Below are 20,874 nucleotides of genomic sequence, written 5' to 3'. Positions count from 1 at the left end.
TCTCACACATTATATACATGCCTTGTGCCAAAAAAAAATACATTTGTGTTTAAAATTTTCTCATCATGGAATTTATAATTAAGGATTATGCAATGAAAAAAAACATTTTAAAAAAGTAAATAGATAAGGTGGCTAATATACAAATTTGAAGTAATACAGGAATCCAGAATTTAACAGCAATTTTCACAATCAACCACATTTTTAGCAGACACAATATACAGCAGGGAGCTTGAAACCATATCAACCAAGAAATAAAAGAAAAAGAAAAAAACAATTAGAAACTTTTTTTTAATATAAAAACATGATTTAGCTCACATTTTCAAAAAAGATGCGCTGCAGTTTTTGTCTTCCAAAATTGAATAAAGTCAGCCTTGTCATCTTTCCACTGCCCATTTTCGAATAGAAGAACCGTTCCCAAGGTGCTCTAGTTTGTTGGCAAAGGAACACAGCAACTCATTCAGACATGTTTGTGCTTCTCTCGATGACTTCAGTTTTTAGTTTTTGAAAGGAGGCCCCTGCAGATCTATGATCCAGCACTCACACCAGTTTTTTCTTTTTCTTTTTCTAATGGCTTGAAGACCCCATGAAATAAAAGCGATCAGTTAAAAATAAGAAGTACGATATGTTGGAAAGGAACATGTAAATAAATTGTTTGCTTTGAAGGTTGTGCATTCTTATGGATGTTATTCACTATGAGGTGTGGAATCCTACAAGAGGTATCTATTTCCATCTAGATTTCCTATACACACTGTCACCACGTCCTTGTTTGTGTCTCAAAACCTTATTGTTTACATTTCATGGGGTCCTTAAGCCTTAAATTATTTCAATGTGACATAAACATGAGCAAAAGATCATCAAAGTGAAAAGCTAAACTCAATTCAATACAATCTATACAAGCTTTTAGAGAGAAGAGCTCGACTCTTTCTGTACACCTGAACCCTGTATGGAAATGAGAAACTATTGTAAGCTGTTCAGATGACACACTGAAGTTGTATTTTCTCACTAATCTGCAGCCTGGACAGTGCTGGAATTTACAGATAAAAGTAGAAAGGGGACAGCAGATTCAGCGAATGGTTTTGTATGCTTGATTGAGTGCAATCGATGGAATGTGTCATCTAGCTTCTTTCACATATTTTTGGTGTGTATTCTTTGATCTAAACGATACCACGCTAACCTTTTATTACTCCTACCTAATAATGAAAATCATACTATACAATTGTCTGACAAACCTTGCTACAGTGTTACACAAAACCTTCTTCTTATCTTACAAAGGTCAGCTGTTTAATTACAAGTCTATTTAGAATGGGATGGGACAGGGACAGGTGGATCATCTAAAGTACCATATTCAGTGTGACAAACATGTATAAGGCGTAAACAGCACAGATTTCCATTCAAATAAAAAATAAAAAGACGCAATGCATAATCAAAAGTTGTGAGCTATAAGCGATGAAGTGATGGTCCGGTAAACCATCTACAAAGCATTTACATTGCTACTGACAGACAATACATGAAGGCATTGACAGAAGTTCAATGGCGTCTGTATTTTTAGGCACCGTGTTGATGTGAGATATGATATGTGTTTGTGGATATGTCTGTGAACAAAGAGGGGGTTTGTAAGTGTCTGGGTGTCTGCTTGGTGGGATTGAAAGACGAACAAGAGGATCATGTAAGATGCAGTCATGGTAGATAATACAGATTTCAAGGTATTCATGTCACAAAGACAAAGAAAAACGTGACAACTTTAGCAGCAACAAAAAGCTGCCTGTGAAAAATATCTGCCGAACAAAAAATAATTGCAAAAAAAAAACAGAAAGAATTTAAGGACAAGATGTAAAAAAAGCCAAAAAGAAGGAAATTATAAAACACATGGGGAACTTCTCTGTTTGTTGGACTACCTGTGGGTAGGCAAGTGAAGAAGGGGGAAGGGGGGAGACGGGGGCAGCGGCCGGAGGTGAAGAAGAAAAGTGAGACACAGAAAGAGAGGATAATAAGAGATACAGAGACTGAAAGGAGGAGGAGGGGGAGGGTTAGGAGAGAGCTGCACAGCTCCCCCTGCAGTCTAAATGAAGTATTCTTTCTTTTCTTCTGCGTGTGCATGGTTGCCCTCAGCGTTGATGATGGCTGTGTCGGCGTCAGGCGCATCGTCCGCTCCTTTGGCCTCGTTTGTCAAGTACGTTCCTGTGGGAATGAAAAACCAACCTACATCAAGGAAAACAAATACTGAGCAGCCCTGCATGGTGTTTGCTGCTGGAGGCAAAATAAAAAAAAAAAAAACATCTGAAGACAACATCAGTACTGCTACATTATTCATATACAGAAAGATGAGATGCTGGGATAGTGCAGTATATCTAAGAGTGTAAAACACACTGCACACATACTGATAATAGCTTTACTGTGGTCAGTAGTGACAGCAAGGTTTCTGGGTCTGTATGTCATCAGTGATACGTATGCTCAGGTATATATACCTGGTAGGTGGGATACTACCTAAGTATGTCTACAGGTGTATGAAGAAATATTAGGTATAAACTCCTCTTAGTGCTCCACTGAATAATACATTAAAATACAGTTAGTAAGAAATGTGTCTTACAAACAGGCAGCTTCAAGTAATTGATTGAAATGAATATCACACATACAGGATCAATGATGGACATAATTAATGGAAGTTACTTGGTTACTAACAGTAATGGAGCTCTGTTTTAATATTTATACAAAATATTGTAATGGCCTCAGGATCTTTCCCTGCATTTACTGCACACAGTATAGGTTGTATTATATATGACTACCAGCTTTGACTTGCCGGGTTTATTATTGTTTAGAATTTTATTAGGTTTTAATTAGTTTGACTGCCGTTGCTAGACAATCAAACTTTTGTTCTTCACCCTCTTTCTTCTTCTTCTTTTTTATTCTTCCGTACGTTTTTTGGCGCAGCGTATCTTCAGCATACATTGACCGATTTCAGCCATTCAACTATCAAAAAGTTCGCTTTTTTCAAAAAATTATAGTTTTTCAAATATTAAGCAATTTCGGTGTCATCTGCCAAATGTATCCCCTCCTATAAATTTCAAGCTACAGTCTTGAAACGCTCATTAGATGCTGCTCTATCAAACTTGTTTTATTCTATTCCTACTATTTTACCTTATTTTATATTTCTAACCTGTTTTTGAGTATACATGGAGCACCTGGAATGCAAGCAATCAATAAAGTGTTTCTGATTTAGTTAGAATTAGTTTTTGTCTGCTGCTAGTAAACTTCTTTGTTTTAAGTTGAAGTGTTATGCCCCACTCCATCACAGTGGGGAATGTGAAATGTGATGATTTTCTATAAGTTCTGGGTGTTTTCCTCTATGATCTGTGTATTTTTAAAATGGGTTCAGGGTCATTGTTTTGCTGGCTGCACTGGCCTTTGCTCCTGTTCTCCACTGAAGGTATATCATAAAGTTGTAACTTGGGATCTGTGGAAGCAGTGTATTCTAATGGGACAAGTAGGACATGCTTCACCAGTTTCATGAGCACTGAAAGACTCAGGTCTGGTCCGCTGTGGTTTTACCTTTATGCCTGGCCAGGTATCTTCCCAGAACAATGATTAAACACAAGGTGACAAAGACCACTACAGCCACTACTCCTCCGATCAGGGCATGGTCCGTACCGTGTTGTCCCAGAGCGTTGGGATCTGAGAAAGGACAGAGACAGAGAAACAAAGAATGTGGATGAAATTGCTTGTTGGTTAAGGTGGCAGGACGCGAGGCCAGAGGAATAGCAAAAGTCAGGCAGTACAAAACACGAGCAAGGAGAAAGAGGAAGATTATTTCCAGCTCATTCGTCCTCTAATGATTTTTCTGAGCTGCTGTCATTCCTCTCTGGTTTCACATCGTGCAGTCAGAACTGTGCTGCTACAGCTCTCTTAGAATAAAAAGAAGGACAGGAGGGAGAAAAAGAGAAACGGACACCATGGTGACACAAAGAGACAGACAGGCACACATTCGCCCTGCAAAAAGAAGGAAAAAGAGAATGAAAGAGGGACTTGGAAAAAGAAGTGAATAATTCAGGACCACCCCCACAGTTCCAGCAGGAGTCCCTAACATGCAAACCAGGGCAGGAGTGGTAGAGTTGTACATGATAAATAAATCATCACACAAAAAATAAAGAGGAAAGATCAATCTATTTTTTGTTTCTAGACGAGCGTGGACTGTTAGGAAAATGGATTAGGTGTTAGAGAGATTCTGAAAGCAGTGGAGATGATAGCAGAGTCATGAAAGACTGAAGAATCTGCCTGTTCACACCATCAAAGGATTCCCTCTATTTCAAAAACACGACATTTCACTTATTCACACTGACTCCATTATTTTACAAAGTCTGGTTTGCAGGTTATTCAAGGTAAGAGTAAGGACATGACACTGATGGCGCACGGACCCGCTGTGCAGTGGGTAAATCTAAAAAAAAAAAAAAAAGCTGACAGTGACAGCGGTGAGAGAGATGGGTAGCGGAATAGCTTGTATTATTCATGTCAGTCCGTGACACCTGAGAAATTAGCACTCATCTCATTATCCTCTTCCAAGTGCCAAGGCATGCCATATACAACACAGCTTTTTGTGTGTGTGTATTTAGTGTGTGTGGCTCATGATAGCACAAATAAGGCGATGTTCACAGCAGAAGCTGCACTGATAGAAGGCTGGGTTAGACACACAGCACACATGGTATATTGACACTGCTTCTCTTCAGTGTTCTGCTTTTCTTTCTCTGTCTGCCCATGTGGCCAAATTGAACAGCTGGCTTGCTCTCGCTCCATAAGTCTCCATGGTCTGAGTGACCAGGCCGTCACACTTCACCGCCTCCCAGCGGACTAACACACACTCATGCCGACACACACTCGCTCATACACACACACAGGCGTGTGCGGCGTGGGTTTTCGCCGTGCTGCGGTTCTGGTTGGTCAGTGGAGCAGGGAGTAGAGGAATGTTCCCCTGGCAGTACCCAGCAGGCCGAGGACTCTGGCGTTTAGTTACACACATGGTCTCTTCACTTCTATCTATCAGGACAGTGAGTGTTTTTATTCACCATCATACACACTCACTGTCTGACTGTTACTGTACAACCTGGAGTTGACATAAATAAGCCATGACCGAACAGTCACATGCTGCCAAACAATACTGTACAGCATTACACCTTATTGTTACACAGACCACAATGATAACTTCAACATGGTCTTCACTGTTGATCTGTATGTTCAATTCCAACTATAATAAATCCACTTATTATGCATCATGCACTGCATCCTCATAGCTCCAGACTCTGCCCAGAGTAGCAGATTTATTGTTTTCTTGGTGATTACTTGGGGAATAGGACTGCATATGTGAAACTAGGGACCATATTGTGATGGGATAACACTCACTGTGACGCCAGTTTGTTCTGCACATACACACCAATCTTTTCACTTCTTTGCATTTATTTTAACGTCAACTGTTCAGCTAAAGTTTCATGACTGCATCTGTGGATACAGAGGAACATCTGTTGAAGTATTATTTGTGGCAGTTACTGCCGGTTTAGGTAGACAAACAAAAAGATGTCATGAGGTGAAACCTGCAGTTTTTTCTTAAAGTCTGCAAAGCTACATTATGTGTAACACCTTACACAGTAATTCCACAGCAAATGCACAGAAAACATCAACCTTAAAACCTTTAAAATCTAGATTTCAGTGGTTTTGGTGGTTGCTAAACCTACCTAAATATTTTATAAAGGAAGTTCATGTGTGTCACATTTAACTGTACTTTGAGCTAATAAATACTATAGAACAGAGAATATTCAGCTCATGTTACAATGTGTGGATCTGAGTCATATGAGTGCTTTCAAAAGCTTTTCTTTTTTTTGTTCTTATATATATTATGTTCTGGTCCAGTGCTACTCATGGAATGAGAAAATACAGTAAGGCTGTACAAAGGGAAAAAATAAGAAGATTGATGGACACAAAAAAGGCTGAAATTTCACTTTGGCCAAGAGTGGGGGGAAAAAGGAAGAATACGAGGAGCAGAGGGATCTAGAGCAGTGGGTTATACACTTTTATGGCTCCAAAACACATTATCTTTTAATAATGGCAGATACATTCTTCTCTGTGTGATTTAATATGAGCGTGTGGCAGAGCAAACTCTTCTTTTAATATTTATAACACTCTCACTGTCGCTTGGCCTTCCGAGTTGGGCTTGTTTAATAAATTAAAAGGGTCTTACGTGAACCACTGCTTGGTTGGACAGAACCAAAAGTGACTGGCCCAGTAACTCCTAATCTGATCTGTTTCACAGAGGCTGGCGACCATATGGGGTTACTGTAGTGGTGATGCTGTGCGGGTAAATGGAAACAATGTGATTTAGAGTTAGTGTATCTCCTCAAATTAAACAGCACTGAACATATCGCATTTATAGAGGAAAGGTGACGCATACTGAATATCAAAATAAAAGCATGACTCTTGCATTTCAGAGCTCAGGTACGTTTATTTGGTTTACCGCTCAGAGCAGTTCAATTTCATTTCTCAATCCATGTAATATGTGCCACAATTCAGCCGTTGGGCAACCACTACAAACTTCATTATTAGTTTAGGTAAAAGCTTGTGTATTCTATCAAGGGCTCAGCTGGAAACAAATCATGACCATACAGGAAAAGCTTCACGAGAAAAGAAAAACAAGGCTATAAATGGATGGCATTACTGTTGTAAAGTTGTACAGTTGTAAAGGCATAGAGAGGGCTACTATATGTCTGCAGAATCAACAGAAAGCATGACAAACTCTGTGTGTGTGTGTGTGTGTGTCAGGGAATGTCTCCTAAATGGGCAGCAGACTGCATGTCAAATATGTTGCCTTATCTTGTTCTTCAAACCCCAGCGGGTGTCTGAAGAATGTCACCAGAGATGTTCGCCACTCTTGTTGTAGCATCTCCTGGGCCTGACACTATACCATCCACTGCACTGCCTTTGTTTCTTTTTTTATCTTAATCCATCTTTTATTTGATCACTGATCACACATCATCCATTTATTCATCATATCAGCCTCTCCATACTGCTGCTTAACATACATCTCTCTCTCTCTCTCTCTCTTAGTTTTGAATTTAGTAATATTAAAATGAATTCCCTACAGGCACATTTTCTTCTTTTGGAATTTTTTTTTTCCTTTTTCAAAATAGCTCTGTAAAGTAATAGTTTCAGTAGCTTAGATCAATTACACAGCAGCAAGCGTAAGCTCAGGCTAAAAGAGCTGCAGTGTCCTTGTGTTTGTGGTGTGGGTCAGGGAAAAATCCAAAAGTTTGTAAGGATGTAACATTTGATCAAATTTATCAATTTACAAAATCTTAATTGAATAAAAAGTGTGTGTTTTGGTAATTATTATTTTGCTTTTTTTGCACACAGACAAAAAAATGTGCTCAGTTTTAAACAAGAGAAGTCAAAAGCCAGACTACGGTGTGGTGTGAATGTCTCTTTGTATCTGCTGGTGTTGTTCAGATTGTAATGTCTCCACACAATTCTTTGGATTTAGGTAAACATGTTTTGGATTGAAGCATTAAATCCAGCATCAATGCATTTTCTATGCATTAATTCACCCGACTACAGGCGCATAGCTACATAAACACAGGTTTCAGTGCTACAACTATACAACTACATATACATATATGTGTGCGTGTATATGTCTTAACAATTAAGCAAAAAACCATCTACCTTCCCTCTGATTCTTTAATTCTGTTTAAATAGCCTTTTCTACTACAGTATCATCACATGTGACTTAACATAGAGAAAGACCTGTTGCAGTAATTTTCCCACAGTTTAAGTTAAAGATCCTGTACCACCAAGAAAGTATTGAAAAGTGCCTGCAGACTTGTTCTGTGAGTCAATTCTGGCCAACTTTTTGGCTGAGACTGAAAATTCACCAATCTGCATCTAATGCAGGTTCTATTGCTGAGATGAAAGAGTCCCTGGAGGCTGCAGCAGAGGGCTGGAAGACACAATACATGCACCCGAGCACACGAGAGAATTAGAAAGACAGAGAAGAGGACACATTACAGAGACATGCGTGTGTGTGTTTGTGTGTGTCCTTGCGTATTATTGCTTGCTGGGTCAGAGTGGATTAATTAGATTCTGAAAACAAATTACTTCGGCTAATCATTCAATAAAGCCCACATGCAGACACTATCTTGAATATTCAACCACCCCCCCCTTCCCCAGAATAAAAAGAAATTGTGGTCAGCAGGGTAACAGCATGAAGTTATAAGCAAAGTAAGATAATTAATCATATGAATTAATTAAGTTACACGCAAGAATCTTTCTATCAAAGCTGCGTTCTGCAAAAACCATAAGCTCTTCAAAGAGGCAATAAAATACAAAAGAAGAGGCAGAAAGATAATATCAGTGTTACACTTGTGGTAACTTAATCATGACAGTCACAAACTACATAATTCTGCTGGAAGAAGTGAGCCAAGAACAGAACAAGAGACACAGAAATATTAGCCCAAACAAGAGAGTGATTTTCAGGAGGCAAGTTGCCACCACGAGCCTTAGAGGACCAAATAAAGCTTCATGTCAACAAAAGAAGATTACATAGCCTTGCGTGTGTGTGCATGTGTTCCTTCAAGATGGCTGAAAGTGTCCGCTGCCATTGAGATTTAATGAAAAGAAGGGCTATTACATGTAATTCATAACACTCGCTCCAGGATCTAATGATTTCTCTTTTTCTGTTCTACACTTTATTCCAAATTGTTGCCATAATTCTTCTCCAAAGCAAGTTAATGTGACAGCTCATCAATAAGCTCGCCCAGCAATAAGTGGAAAGACCTTTGCATTATGTTTTAATTTCTACAGTGCTCCTCAGCTTTATGGTTTAAGGAGCAGAGAGTGAAAGGGAAAATGGAGAGAGGATGGTCACTGCTGTTCAATATTTAACCATTCCACCCCTGGGAGCCTGCGAGCCCTCAATCCAAGCCTATATAACCACCTGTATAACCACCTAGCCTGCCCTGAGTACTTGCCTTAAGGAAATCTGTCTTTTACTCATCGCACAACCTAACCTGTGTCCCCCATTTTAAAACAAGATCAATAGCAATGGAATAAAGTGGTTGCAAATCCCTCCAAGGAATGAAAACTGTCCCTTTCTTTATTGAGTTTTCAGAAAAGGTTTGTCCTTGGTCAGAAAGAAGCTAGAAGAGGTGAATGTGAGGTCATAAAACATCACCTGAAGAGCAACAAGTCCTTATGATCCCTGAATAATTCGTAATAACAATAAAATGGACTATAAAAAAATCTCCCTTAATTTGGCTAATCTGGGTCTTACCTGAGTCTTTATGGTAGACTTTAAAAATGTATTGCCAGAAAAAGACATGGTATTTGTGGACTCAGCTTTATCTGTTTTTCATCCAGAAACCAGTAACATAATTGGTTCTCAGAAGAACTACTGGTGGTGGCTGTGCGGATTTCTAGTTTCTGCTTCTGGGAAACCATGGATTGCACTCTAGATGCCATTAGAAAACAATGTGTAATTGCGTGATATTGGCACGGTGGTTTCATGTGGGACAGCCCACTTTGGATTACACAGAGGAAACTCTAAACGGGGCCCCAAGGGACAAAACGACTGCAGGTCCGACACAAGCCCCATGTGCTAACCCATTCATCGGCAGCATGTGTGAACACAACTGTGGGCCTAGCAGAGGTTAGGCCCACTTGCTGCTGCTTGCAGCTCTAATGGCTTACTGTATATGTATGCATCTTTATGGACAATGCTCAAAATGTTTTAAACCCTGATCATGCCCTTTGTCTTCAAGAGCAAATCACGTCTTTGTGCAAGGTCACTTGAGCAAAGGAAAGATCATTTGTACTTAATAAAATAAAGTAATTAATCTTAATCTTAATCTTTGTGTTTTGCAAAGCATCATAAATGTTATATCTGTAGATTACAATGGTAACCTCCCCTCCTTAAACCACGAATAGCAAAAAGCCTTTATTGATTTGAATCAACTAAGCAAATCAACTTCTTAAGTTGAGGTGTACACTGAGTCTCAAACTCTTAGACCTAAGAGAAGAGAACATACTCTATGCAGAGGTATTATTTTAGTTTTCTGTCCTCTCCACAGGCACAGACACTAGGCATGAATAATTGCTGTCTTCTCAGCAGTGGGCCTTTTTGCAGCAATATCAGCCTACAGGAGCTGGGGTTGGCCACATGAATGGTGATTATGAGACATGAATAGCAAATATTTTAAACACCAAAGAAACTCTTGTGTATAATTCAACCTTTCAGCTCCTCAAGGTCAAAGCTAATATGCATCCATAAAAAAAGCATTTGGCAAATTTTCGAGAACACAGTGGTGAGGGGGGCTGAATGTGGATGTGTTTGTGGAAGGGAAGGTCTGATGACATTACGCAGACCTCAGATACTTAGTGAAAGAGTTATTATAGCCATTAAGGCTGGCTGGGCTTTTGAAGCAGTGTGAAGGTTGGGCATACCTGCCAGCACTTCATTAATAAAGTGAATCACAGACTGCAGTTATGCATCAGTCCTGGCATTTTACAAAGCGAGTGAAAAACAGAGGAATCTATTGCATTCTTGCACGCTAGCTACACTCCAAATGTCAACAAGAAGGAAGAATTAAAGGCACTGTCAAATTTACATTTCTCATTAGAATCAGTGAGTCTACAATATTAAATATTTATTTACTAATATTCCTACAAGAATGAATCAATGCTTCTATTAAATGGTACATGATTATATTAGGCCACTACTCACTGTCACCATGTCAGCAGAACTGGACATAAAACTCAATTAGTGTGAAGAGATACAGTAAAATAACTTTTCCCACCTTAGAATCACACCAGAATATTTAACCTGAACCTAAAAAAACAACATAGTGCTATGCACAGAAGGGGTGCAGGCATCTGTTTTAAGGTCTCAGGTGCCAATAATCCTTCTTTTCCGTCTTAGCAAGACACCTGTGTTAATATTTATACACCAATTAGACATTATTTAGCCTTTACTGTATATTAAAATTGACAAAGCAGCAGCATGAGAGATTTCTGTGTCTTTTTGTGAAGTGCGTTGGGATCAGCCGGAATCATGTGTCATCCATTTCAATGTGCATGCCCCCCATGCAAAGATACTGCAGAGCTGATATTTTTAACCTAAATTGTGTCTAAAGGAGCATTTTAATTTATTCCCTGTTTTTGCTGAATGCTGGCTTGGGGTAGTTTCTGTGCTATTTTCTTTGAACCTCAGGTGCTAATGAAAGACAGAAAAATAGATGTGAGACTAAAAGACAGCAAAAGGAGGGCAGGTATACCTGAAAGAGCTCATCATGTATATTATATGCAAATATTCAGGCTGCTGAACTTCCAGTGTGTATTTCTCTGCACAGGTAGACAACTTTATTAAAATGACAAAACGTCATGGGGCCGGTACAGCTCCACTGTTGTTTGCTTTCATCCAGAGCCTGTGAAAAGACCTGGTAATAAATCAAGTAGACACATGAAAACAGATAGTGTAGTATCCTGTGACTGGGGACGCAGTGAAGGAGTCTGATATTTAGATTCCCTGAAGATATACTGAGAGGCTCATCTCCTCTTGTGTCTCTGCACTACACAAACAGATATCAGAGAAGAACCGAGGCACACTGATGAGGAATATCCAACACTGTGTGGAAGCCTGTTATCTAACAGGGCCTTCAGAGAGATGTGAGGGCAGAAGAAAAGAAACGAACAGGAGAGGAAAACAAAATCTTACAGAGAAGGTAACACAGACAAGCGCTAAAGAGGGGGGCAAGACTACTGAGGGATTCTAAAGATGGCAATTTACAGTGGCGATGAGGGGATTTTTTTCTAGGGACACCATCAGAGGAATAAACAGGAAGCAAAATAGCAGAGACAGAAGGTAATCTCACAATGCACACTACTGCTTCTCACCCAAACTACTACTAAAAAAGTACTTAACTACTACTAAAAAAGGAATTTGGTATAAGTGTTTTAAGGCTTAATGTCTTAATATGTATATATTTAAAGCTGAAGTGAATGTTTAATTATCCCATTCAATCATTTTTGTGCTAAACATAGCCTCGAAATCATGGCACACACTCACGGCAGCTGTTGAGGCCATGATCAAAATGATATATGACTGAGCAAGTTTCTTTGCATACAGCCTATCCCAGCACATTACATTTAAATTGACATGCCACTCAAAAACCTTGACTGACATATTGCTATACTGTAGCAGCCATTCTGCCATATCAGCATTACTGTCATTGTCACAGTGTGCAAAGAAACATTCTCACTAGACAAACTTCAATTCCACCAAACAATAGCAATTTAAACTTTTTCCAAACTTAGGTCATAAAATCTTTTCAAACAAATGTTTTACTGCTGCCTGCCAAGCTGCGAAAGAAACTAATCTGTTCACATTGGACTATGCAGGTACAATATATGATGTAAATGCACATAACGATTAGTGTGTTTTCCTATTTTCCTGCCATTTATCTGGGTTACAGTGAAGTCAAAACATGCTTTTCCACAGTCATGTCCTCCAGCTCCTCCTGAAGGACTACAATGCTTTCATGAGCCAGAACATTCTGGGTCTCCTCCCAGCTGGATATGCCAGCATGCCTCAGTAGAGAGCCTTCCAGTAGGGAGCTTGGTGAAATGCCCAAAACAGCTCGACTGGCTCCTTCAAATGCGCAGCCAGTTCAGCTGGACATGCTGGAAGACCTCCGGGGGAGTCTGCTAACATACACTCTGCAAAGGGGGGATCATTTCAGCCATTTGACTGACCAGAACAAGTGACCATGGTGATGGTTTGGGAAGAGACTAGAAAACTGAAAGCAGCATAAAGTACAAACAAATCTTCTGTCTGTTTGTAATTTGATTACTAAGGCCTACTGTCTTACATACCCACACCTCACCCTTAGTAAGGCAACACAACACATCAATATATATGCTGCATGTAGAAAACCCTCTCTACAGCCAGTGTTTGGCTCGTCTGTTGTAGAAATATGACAGCATGGTGTGGGTTTTGTAAAATAACCTACAGCCTATAGGGGCTGACTATTTACCAACGAGGATAGAAACAGCTCTGGCTCTCAAGCTTTACTTACACAATGTCCCACCTTTCCAATGACACAACCATTGCTTTAAGGTTTGGAATTCAGATAATGAACTAGATTATTCTTGATATACTGTAGAAGACATTCATTGGTGAATTTTTAAAACAGTCACACTCTCAGCAGTAAAATGCTCCTGCTGTGACAATGTCAAGTCAGAATTCTCTAAGACTGAACACTGCATTAGGAGTCATGACGAGACCTCTCCAGTGGGCAGACATTTTCAGTTGAACATGACATTTGCTTCTTTGAGGTTTGTGGGCACAGAAGTACTGGACTCTTTGAAATGCCAAAAGAGGCCATGGAGGAAGTATTTAGACTATTTTTTGATTACAATGGCTCAAAAAGAGTTTGGTTACAGTCCTAAAAAACAGTATCAGAGAAGGATATTGTTCCAGGCAGTTTGTGCTATATTTGATCTGTGTCCACGAGAGACAGGAGCACTCACGCTTCAGGCAGTGAAAAAAAGTAAAAGGGAAGTAAGGGAAGTGGGAGCAGACAGTACAGCAGCATGCTGAGGGGGTTGTGGAGATGCGTGGGGTGGTACTGTACCTCTGTTGCCAGTGACTGTGAGGTCTGAGGCTTGGGTAGGATCTGGAGGGATGGGATGTGGGGGGGGAGTGGTGGATGGAGGCAGGGTGGTGGGGACGTCTGGTGGAGGGGATAGACAGACATATATATATATATATATATATATACAAAAAATATTACAACAACAAAATGAATTCCCATGGGGGAGTTAGATACAATGTCATATACAGTGATGGGAAAACTGCAAAAATGATTACACAATTCAACACACAAGATCACAGAAAACATGCACTTTTAGAACAAAGAAAACGATCAACATGCATAAATTAAACACCACCCTCTATATTATGTTAGAGTTCCAATGGTCTACACTTTCTCCGTCCCTGGGATTACACATGAATGTGAGAGAGCTGAAGTAACCTTGAATCAGCTCATGTTGGCTGTTGTCTCTGAGGACAGAATCTGCACTGACAAGCTCTCAACATGCTGTTCAGCATAAGAGGAAAGAAAATTGGATTCAACTAGAAATGTCATTTGACAAATGATCTGTGCCAATTATCCTCGTTTGCAAATTCAGAATAGGTAGTCAAGCCATCATTATTGTGCTTCTTGACTTGTGGTTAATGGTAAAAGTGCTTCATGTAACAACAGTGCTCCTCACTGTCACATGTGGGATCAATGACAAAGTTAATGAGGTTACACGACCACCTTGGCTTTTATGTTTATGTCACTCTGTATTTTATGGCGAACGAGAGGCTTTTAATTGGCTGTGGTAGTCTTTCTCTGGGCCCACTGTCCTATGTGTCTCAGTGACATTTCAGCCTTAGTGTGACTCACTAAGCAGCTAACTGCATGTCTTGAGGAAAGAGGGAGGGAAACGTCTCCTCGTTGGAGGGGAACCATTAAAAAGGTATTTTCCAAGAATTATGGAGGCAATTGTGAAAGGCTAAAAGGTGTGCTAATCACTAATGAAGGGGTAGGAACAGACTGGGTGCCATTTGAAGAGAACAAGTAATGAATCTGAATAGGCCTCTTTGACCCTCCCATACCCAATTGCCTTTTTTGTGGCATAGAATTTGTCAGTTTAATAACATCACTGTCATTACGTACATTGGTTATTCTTGCCGTTAGCCTCAGCTGGCATTTCAAGGAAGTGGTAAGTGCAGGTGTGTAGCGTGGCTTGTGTGAGGTGCACATTAGTGGAAGTGAACCTGCTTGATTAGTCAATTAGTTGAACGAAACCAAATTGCCGGCCTTTTAAATAATTGATTTATTAAGTAATGAATTACTTGTAATGGCACAGTACACCTTCAATGGAAATGTGGATAAGGTGTTGGGAGGACATTAAACATAACAGCTCTTTTGGGCCATTTTTAAACAAATAATAAAGAAGGAATGTTGTATGAAATACATTGTGTGTGTGTGTACTTACATATAATTTAATAAAAACATAAGCAGTACAAACCAAATAATCACAAATCATATTCCAATATGTCCAATTTGTTTAGCATAATAATTTAATAATTATAAGTTTAGAGGTTTATTAAAGCATGTATTAATAGTAACCATTGTTAGTTGACTCTTCATCTGTATAGCATTTGTTTTTCCTCCCATGTTTTCTTTATTGAATCTGCCTTTAAATGTAAATCACTCTTCTGGCTGCAAGCAACAATATCAGTGTCATTTTTCACTGAGAAATTCTCCTGTTTACTTTTTTTAAATGTGGCATTCTGTCCATCATGGCTGTCTAAGTTTCTAAAACAGTGAGAAAAGTGGTGCTCCAGTGCTCTGCTCTTAAAAAAAGCATTATTACTTAATGCCATAAGACAAATGGCAGTGGAGAAACGGAAGAGAGGAAGAACTATCTGTTTTCTCTCTGACACTGAGTCCCTTTATCCTCCACCTCCTCTGGCGTTACTAGGAATTACTTATCCTTCCTGGTGATATTCCTGACAACGCAGCACTAAATTCTGCCTCCCTCACACATTCTCCTCCTAGGGTGTGTGTGTGTTTGTGTGCAGGATCTGGGACGCAGGTTTATTTAAGGAAAGGCGTTGGTGGCATTTGTGTCACCTGAGGCCCTTACACTCCCTGTGAGAGATGGCACCACTAATCCGTCTGATACAGTATGCAGATCAGGAGGTATAATAATCCGACTTTTTTGCAATGGAGTTTGATGAATGTGTCTGTGGGGTTCACTGTTTATATGCAGCATTGTGGGACTCCAAGACATCCTTCTACCCTTTTACATTCAGACATTGTTACTTGAAATACAATTACCCACATACCAACCTTTCTCCTGAACTCACCATAGACGTAGAGTACAAATTCAGCGCTGCTGGTCCCTAGGTGGTTGCTGGCCTCACAGCGGTAGGTGCCATTGTCTGTCTTGTTGAGTGAAGTAAAGGTGAGCTCCCTGCCCTCTACAATCATCCTATCCAGGTCAGGAAGTTCACCTCCGTCCTTCGTCCACATCACAGGATCTGGCCTGGAAGGTGAGAGGATGTGTAAGAGAAACAAAGTATGTCACAGAGCATTACACAAAAGGCTGATGTCAGAGTTTGAGTGACTTACGAAGGGTTTCCTTTGGACACACACTCCAGCTTTAAGTACTGACCCTCCTGAGGGACTGCGTGGGACTGGATGATTTCCACACGAGGAGCATCTAAGATAGGGACAGAGAGTGACACAGGGGAGACGGAGAGGGCTCTGAATAAAGGTGAATATGGAATACATTAATATAGACAGAATTGTTACATTAATTTGTTGACATTGATATGATGTTAGGCTTTATTTTAGGTAAAACAGAAAAAAAGGAAAAAATGGTCGAGTCATATTTTATATGGCTTTTCTTAAAAAATCCACAAAATCATTTTATAAAAAAAAGATAATAAAACAGAAAGAGATTCTATAATGTAGGGATATTATTAGAGGAATATGGCTGGAATACTGTACATGTGGATTTTCATGAACAATATAATATATATAACTAAAAAAGTGAATTCTAATAAATAAAAATAAGAAACAAGCATATGCACTCTTTACAAAAGCCATCCACAATACATAATCCTCTTTTTCGCATGTCCATGTGTACACTTGTATGTATCCATTTGAGTGTGCATGTTCTGTATTTTTTGTGTACACTCACAGTGGACCTCCAGCACTTCAGTGGCCTGCTGTGGCATCTGTGCAAGTGCCACATGGTCCACTCTGCAGGTGTAGGCCACTCCATCATCATTTCTGTCCACGTGCAGCTGCAGAGAGCTTCGTACTGTAAATGTCTTCCCACTTGCATTCACCTCTTTGGCACCTTTGGAGAGAGTAGAATACTGTCACTGATGCAGCACATTTATCTTGTGATGGCCACACATTGTTGCATTGTTCTACTAAGGACTTCTACCTATAAACTGCAGACAAAGGGCGTATCATGAAATGCAACAAGCACAAACATTTCAAAAGTTTTATTTACTAGGTAGGAAGTAAAAAAAGTTTATGCTATGCTACTAGAAAAAAAAAATACCACTATTATTTTTGGTTTGTGCAGCCTGGATAGTGCTCATCTCGAAAGGCGAAGCATGTAATTTGTGTATATTATTCACACTGTAGACCTTTCTGAACATGTGTGACCTCATCTCAGCACATGGTTCATTCAGAGCCATTTCTCAAACACTTTACTTCTATTCCACAACTATTTCCTGTCTCAAAGGGACAAAAACATTACCAGTGCCAATCAGTTTGTGAAGTAACTTAAATGAGCCTTGTAGCAATGTATCATTACTATATGCACAGCCCTCTTCATTTGTGCAATTTGTTCTCAGAACTATCCCGGCAACAACTAATCCACCTCTCAACGCCCATCAACCTAATCGCTGCCGCAAATTATCCTCATCCTGAAAATTTGGCATCACCTTTGATCGCTTCATTCCCCCTTTTTTGCTTCATCTGCCACCTTAATGATACAGGCTTTTAAGGCCAAATGTGTTTAATTACTGCCACAACCTTGCCCTTGTGACAGCAGTCATTGACCGCCACATCCTTGAAATCTTCTTGGTTCATGATGCATCATCGTCCTTGAAAGCAGAGATGCCTGGTAGGTAAAGAAGCCCTTCCAACCGGAAGGTCACAAAGTAGACTCCAGACTTTTCTGGTGCATTTCAAACTGTCCTTGAACTGAACATCAACAACTACTACTGCTGGGAACATTCTAAATCTGCGAAAGTGTGTATAATTTCATCAAATCTTCAATCAGTTTAGCCAGCAATGATGGGTTGACAGACCACTGAAATAATATTAAATCAGTGGATTGTACTTAAAAAAATCAGTCATTTGCTGTTTTCTCTGCTTCTCAGATGTTGCACTTATAATTTATCCCTCTTTATCTGTAGTCTCTGTAATTCAAGAAAGAATCAGGGGACTGTATGTACAGTCTCTCTCTCCTGCTGACTGCCTGTGTTTGTATCTCCTAAAGAGACTATTTACGCTCCATATCCTTCACTCCTCTGTACTCATCTGCTCCACTTTCAAAGCATTCTACCCCACTGTCTCCTCTCCCTCTCCATTCTGCCAATCAACTATTCCGCTCAGCCACTTCCCCCAACTGAGGCAATGAGCCCGCCTCCCCTAGAGATGAATGACTGACAGGTCTGCAGTGTTAGCAACATCCTTCCAAACAACAGGAGAGAGGAAAAATGGCTACATTTCTTCAGAAAAAGGAAACTGCAAGCGACAGAGCAGAGGGGAAAAGAGAGGATGGCTGCACAGGAAAAGGACATCCATGGTGTGGTTTGGAGTGCAAACTATCTTAGCATTAGCCTTCCTGCCTTTTTGTCTGGTTTCTCATTTTCTCATGTTCATATTTCTTCTTTAGGTCATCGTTTGGGCTTATGAACAGATGCTTTAATCACACACAGATGTTACAGTTCAGCTGACAGCTTCAGATAAAAGATAAAACATATTAAGGTTCTTAAAATAGTACATGAAAGTACTATTTGTGAATGTTCAAATGTGAAATAGTGAAATGGCAAAAAATACACTTAGGAACATCAAATTCATTACAAGTTTTTAAAGAGGATTATTTAGATGTAGGACAAGATATTGCTGTGCAGACCTCTTCCATCTGCAACAAACTTCACTGACATTTTCTTGGCTACCACTGTGAGCCTTGAAGAAAGAATGACATGGCTACAGAAGGGCATGTTAAAAATCTTAATTTCAATCAACGTGATATGCACTCAGACGCTGTAGGACTCCATGGTCTAGCTGTAGTTTCTCTGGCTTTCAGAAAACAAAAATGTATTTTGAAGTTTATACCATTTCTATCTCAGAGGAGCTTGATTGTAAAAGCACTCCTCAATGAACCAACACTATTAGAGAGATGGAGAAACTAACTTTTTACTGCGTATAATTTTTCTGTGTGTTTTAAGTGTCTAGACTACTTTAGCTTCTTTTCTTGCGGAGTTTTGAATGGACTCTGATTGCTTCTGTGTGATGAGATAAGAGTGTGCGTTCAAACTTTGAGTTCATTAATATCCTTATTTGGTGCAGAGTCTTCTAAAATTCACTTTGAGAACATAATAATAGTCGAACAGCGTGTGTGACCTCATCGATAAAATGCATCCGTCTGCATGAACACAGTAAAGTAAGTGTGCTTATGATATAATTAATTATAAAGTATTAGAGAGCATTTTAAACACAGGGAGAGAGGAGCAGCTGTCATTAAAACACAGAACTGTCAATGTAGTTTCAGAAATACTACATATGTTTAAAAGATACATCAGAGGTATTTCCACTAAAAAACATACACATGATTTTTAAATAATTAAATATGTCTAAAAATTCAAATGTACAAACAAAATGGACACTAACATAAACACCTGTGGAACCTGTTTCACAAAAAAAAGCCTGGTAAAATTTGGCTGTGACTGCAGCATGCTGTTCTGTGGGTGGGTGCCCAGAGCTCTGCATCATTGGCATGAGCCAAGACTGAGCCTTGGAGGATTAGAAATGGAAATGACAGGCGTAAAATGTGAGAATCTGACCCTTTTATGCCATTTCACGGGGGACAGGGGCGGCCCAAGAAAAAAAAAAATGAGGAGGGAGCAAACAGGAGAGACAAGTGGAGGTGTGCTGAAGTGGAGATGGAGTCATCATCTTCAACAGTGATGGCGCTGACTAATCCTGGCAGCAGGGGTCTGAGGGCTGACTCAACATACCCTGAACTGCAGCCCACTGGAGATTAAAAACAATTTGCACAAGCAAAGACAATGTAAAATCATCTGTGGGTGAGGGAGAGGACATTCAAAACATGCAATATTAGAAAGCAGTCTTTTACATTTACATATATTCTCAAATTATTCTAATGGATTATCTCAGGTGTACGTAAACTGTTTCAGTTACAATAAGTGCGTATACATATGTGTGTTGCTATATGTGTATATAAGTGTAGGTTTTTAAGTGTATTTATTGTATTTATGTCACTTTTCCTATGTGTGCTGCTACACAATCTAATTTCCCTACGGGAATAATTAAAGTTTAATCTTAATCTTAATCTTATTTTACCAGCGGAGGAAAGTTTAGGGCTACTTTTTCTGTCAGATGAGCTCAAACAAAACTTAGAATAGAATAGAATAAAATAAAATAGAATATCACTAATATGCAGCAAGCTCTAGTGGAGGTGTGGAGATGTTCTGTGCCTTCCTCCATCTTCACACTTATTCCATGCAGAGTTCAGGGAGCTGTGCCCGCCGGCAGCCTGTAAGCATCCCTCTCCGTCTGACCTGTCTCACCAGCTCAACTTTAAGCTGAACTGACGGGTGACTACGACCTGGCAGCGCTGTTAAATGTTAAGAGAGTTTCTATCAGCACCTGGCAGACCTGTATCATAATGTCCTTTCTGACACAGAACTCCCAAAGCATTCACAGCTAAGGCAAGTCTGCTGTGGATTCAGGCAGACTGTTTTCCACTCCAAAAAGAACAGGTCTGGTCAGTCTTGGTGCCATGGCATTTAAAAATGTACAGGTGCTCCACCTCCGGGATGTTGCTCTTAATGGGCATAGACAGTGGGTGTAGCGGTCTGATCTCTTCTTCTGTGCTTGAGTCTGAGCCTGTTAACCTGATCACACAGACTTTTGCCGCCTGAGACACAGAAAATACACCATAATATGGGTATATTTATTCAAGGTATAAGATGAGAGAGGTGAGATATTTTCTCACAGGATACTTGATTATGTGTGTGAC

The 20,874-nt window shown here is 39.7% G+C and overlaps 1 protein-coding gene across 3 annotated transcripts in view; it reads right to left on the bottom strand.

Moving 5' to 3' along the window:
• Window positions 1-1,792: 1,792 nt before the first annotated feature.
• Window positions 1,793-20,874, bottom strand: part of cadm2a (cell adhesion molecule 2a) — a 153,476-nt gene continuing 134,394 nt past the window's right edge. The window contains exons 6-11 of one of the 3 annotated variants that reach the window (XM_028421902.1): window positions 16,786-16,947; window positions 16,212-16,302; window positions 15,947-16,125; window positions 13,659-13,757; window positions 3,547-3,669; window positions 1,794-2,178 (exon numbers count right to left, since the gene is read on the bottom strand). In XM_028421902.1, the coding sequence (XP_028277703.1) occupies window positions 2,060-2,178; window positions 3,547-3,669; window positions 13,659-13,757; window positions 15,947-16,125; window positions 16,212-16,302; window positions 16,786-16,947 (773 nt within the window). In that variant the 3' untranslated portion in view covers window positions 1,794-2,059. Of the gene's footprint in view, window positions 2,179-3,546; window positions 3,670-13,658; window positions 13,758-15,946; window positions 16,126-16,211; window positions 16,303-16,785; window positions 16,948-20,874 lie in introns of all 3 variants that reach the window. The other 2 variants (XM_028421903.1, XM_028421906.1) reach the window with 2 other exon arrangements.

This window comes from Parambassis ranga, chromosome 14, assembly GCF_900634625.1.
Source record: "Parambassis ranga chromosome 14, fParRan2.1, whole genome shotgun sequence".
In the NCBI taxonomy this organism is placed as follows: domain Eukaryota; kingdom Metazoa; phylum Chordata; class Actinopteri; family Ambassidae; genus Parambassis; species Parambassis ranga.
The sequence above is the reverse complement of the archived record's forward strand: the minus strand, read 5'-3'. Positions and strand labels throughout refer to the sequence as shown.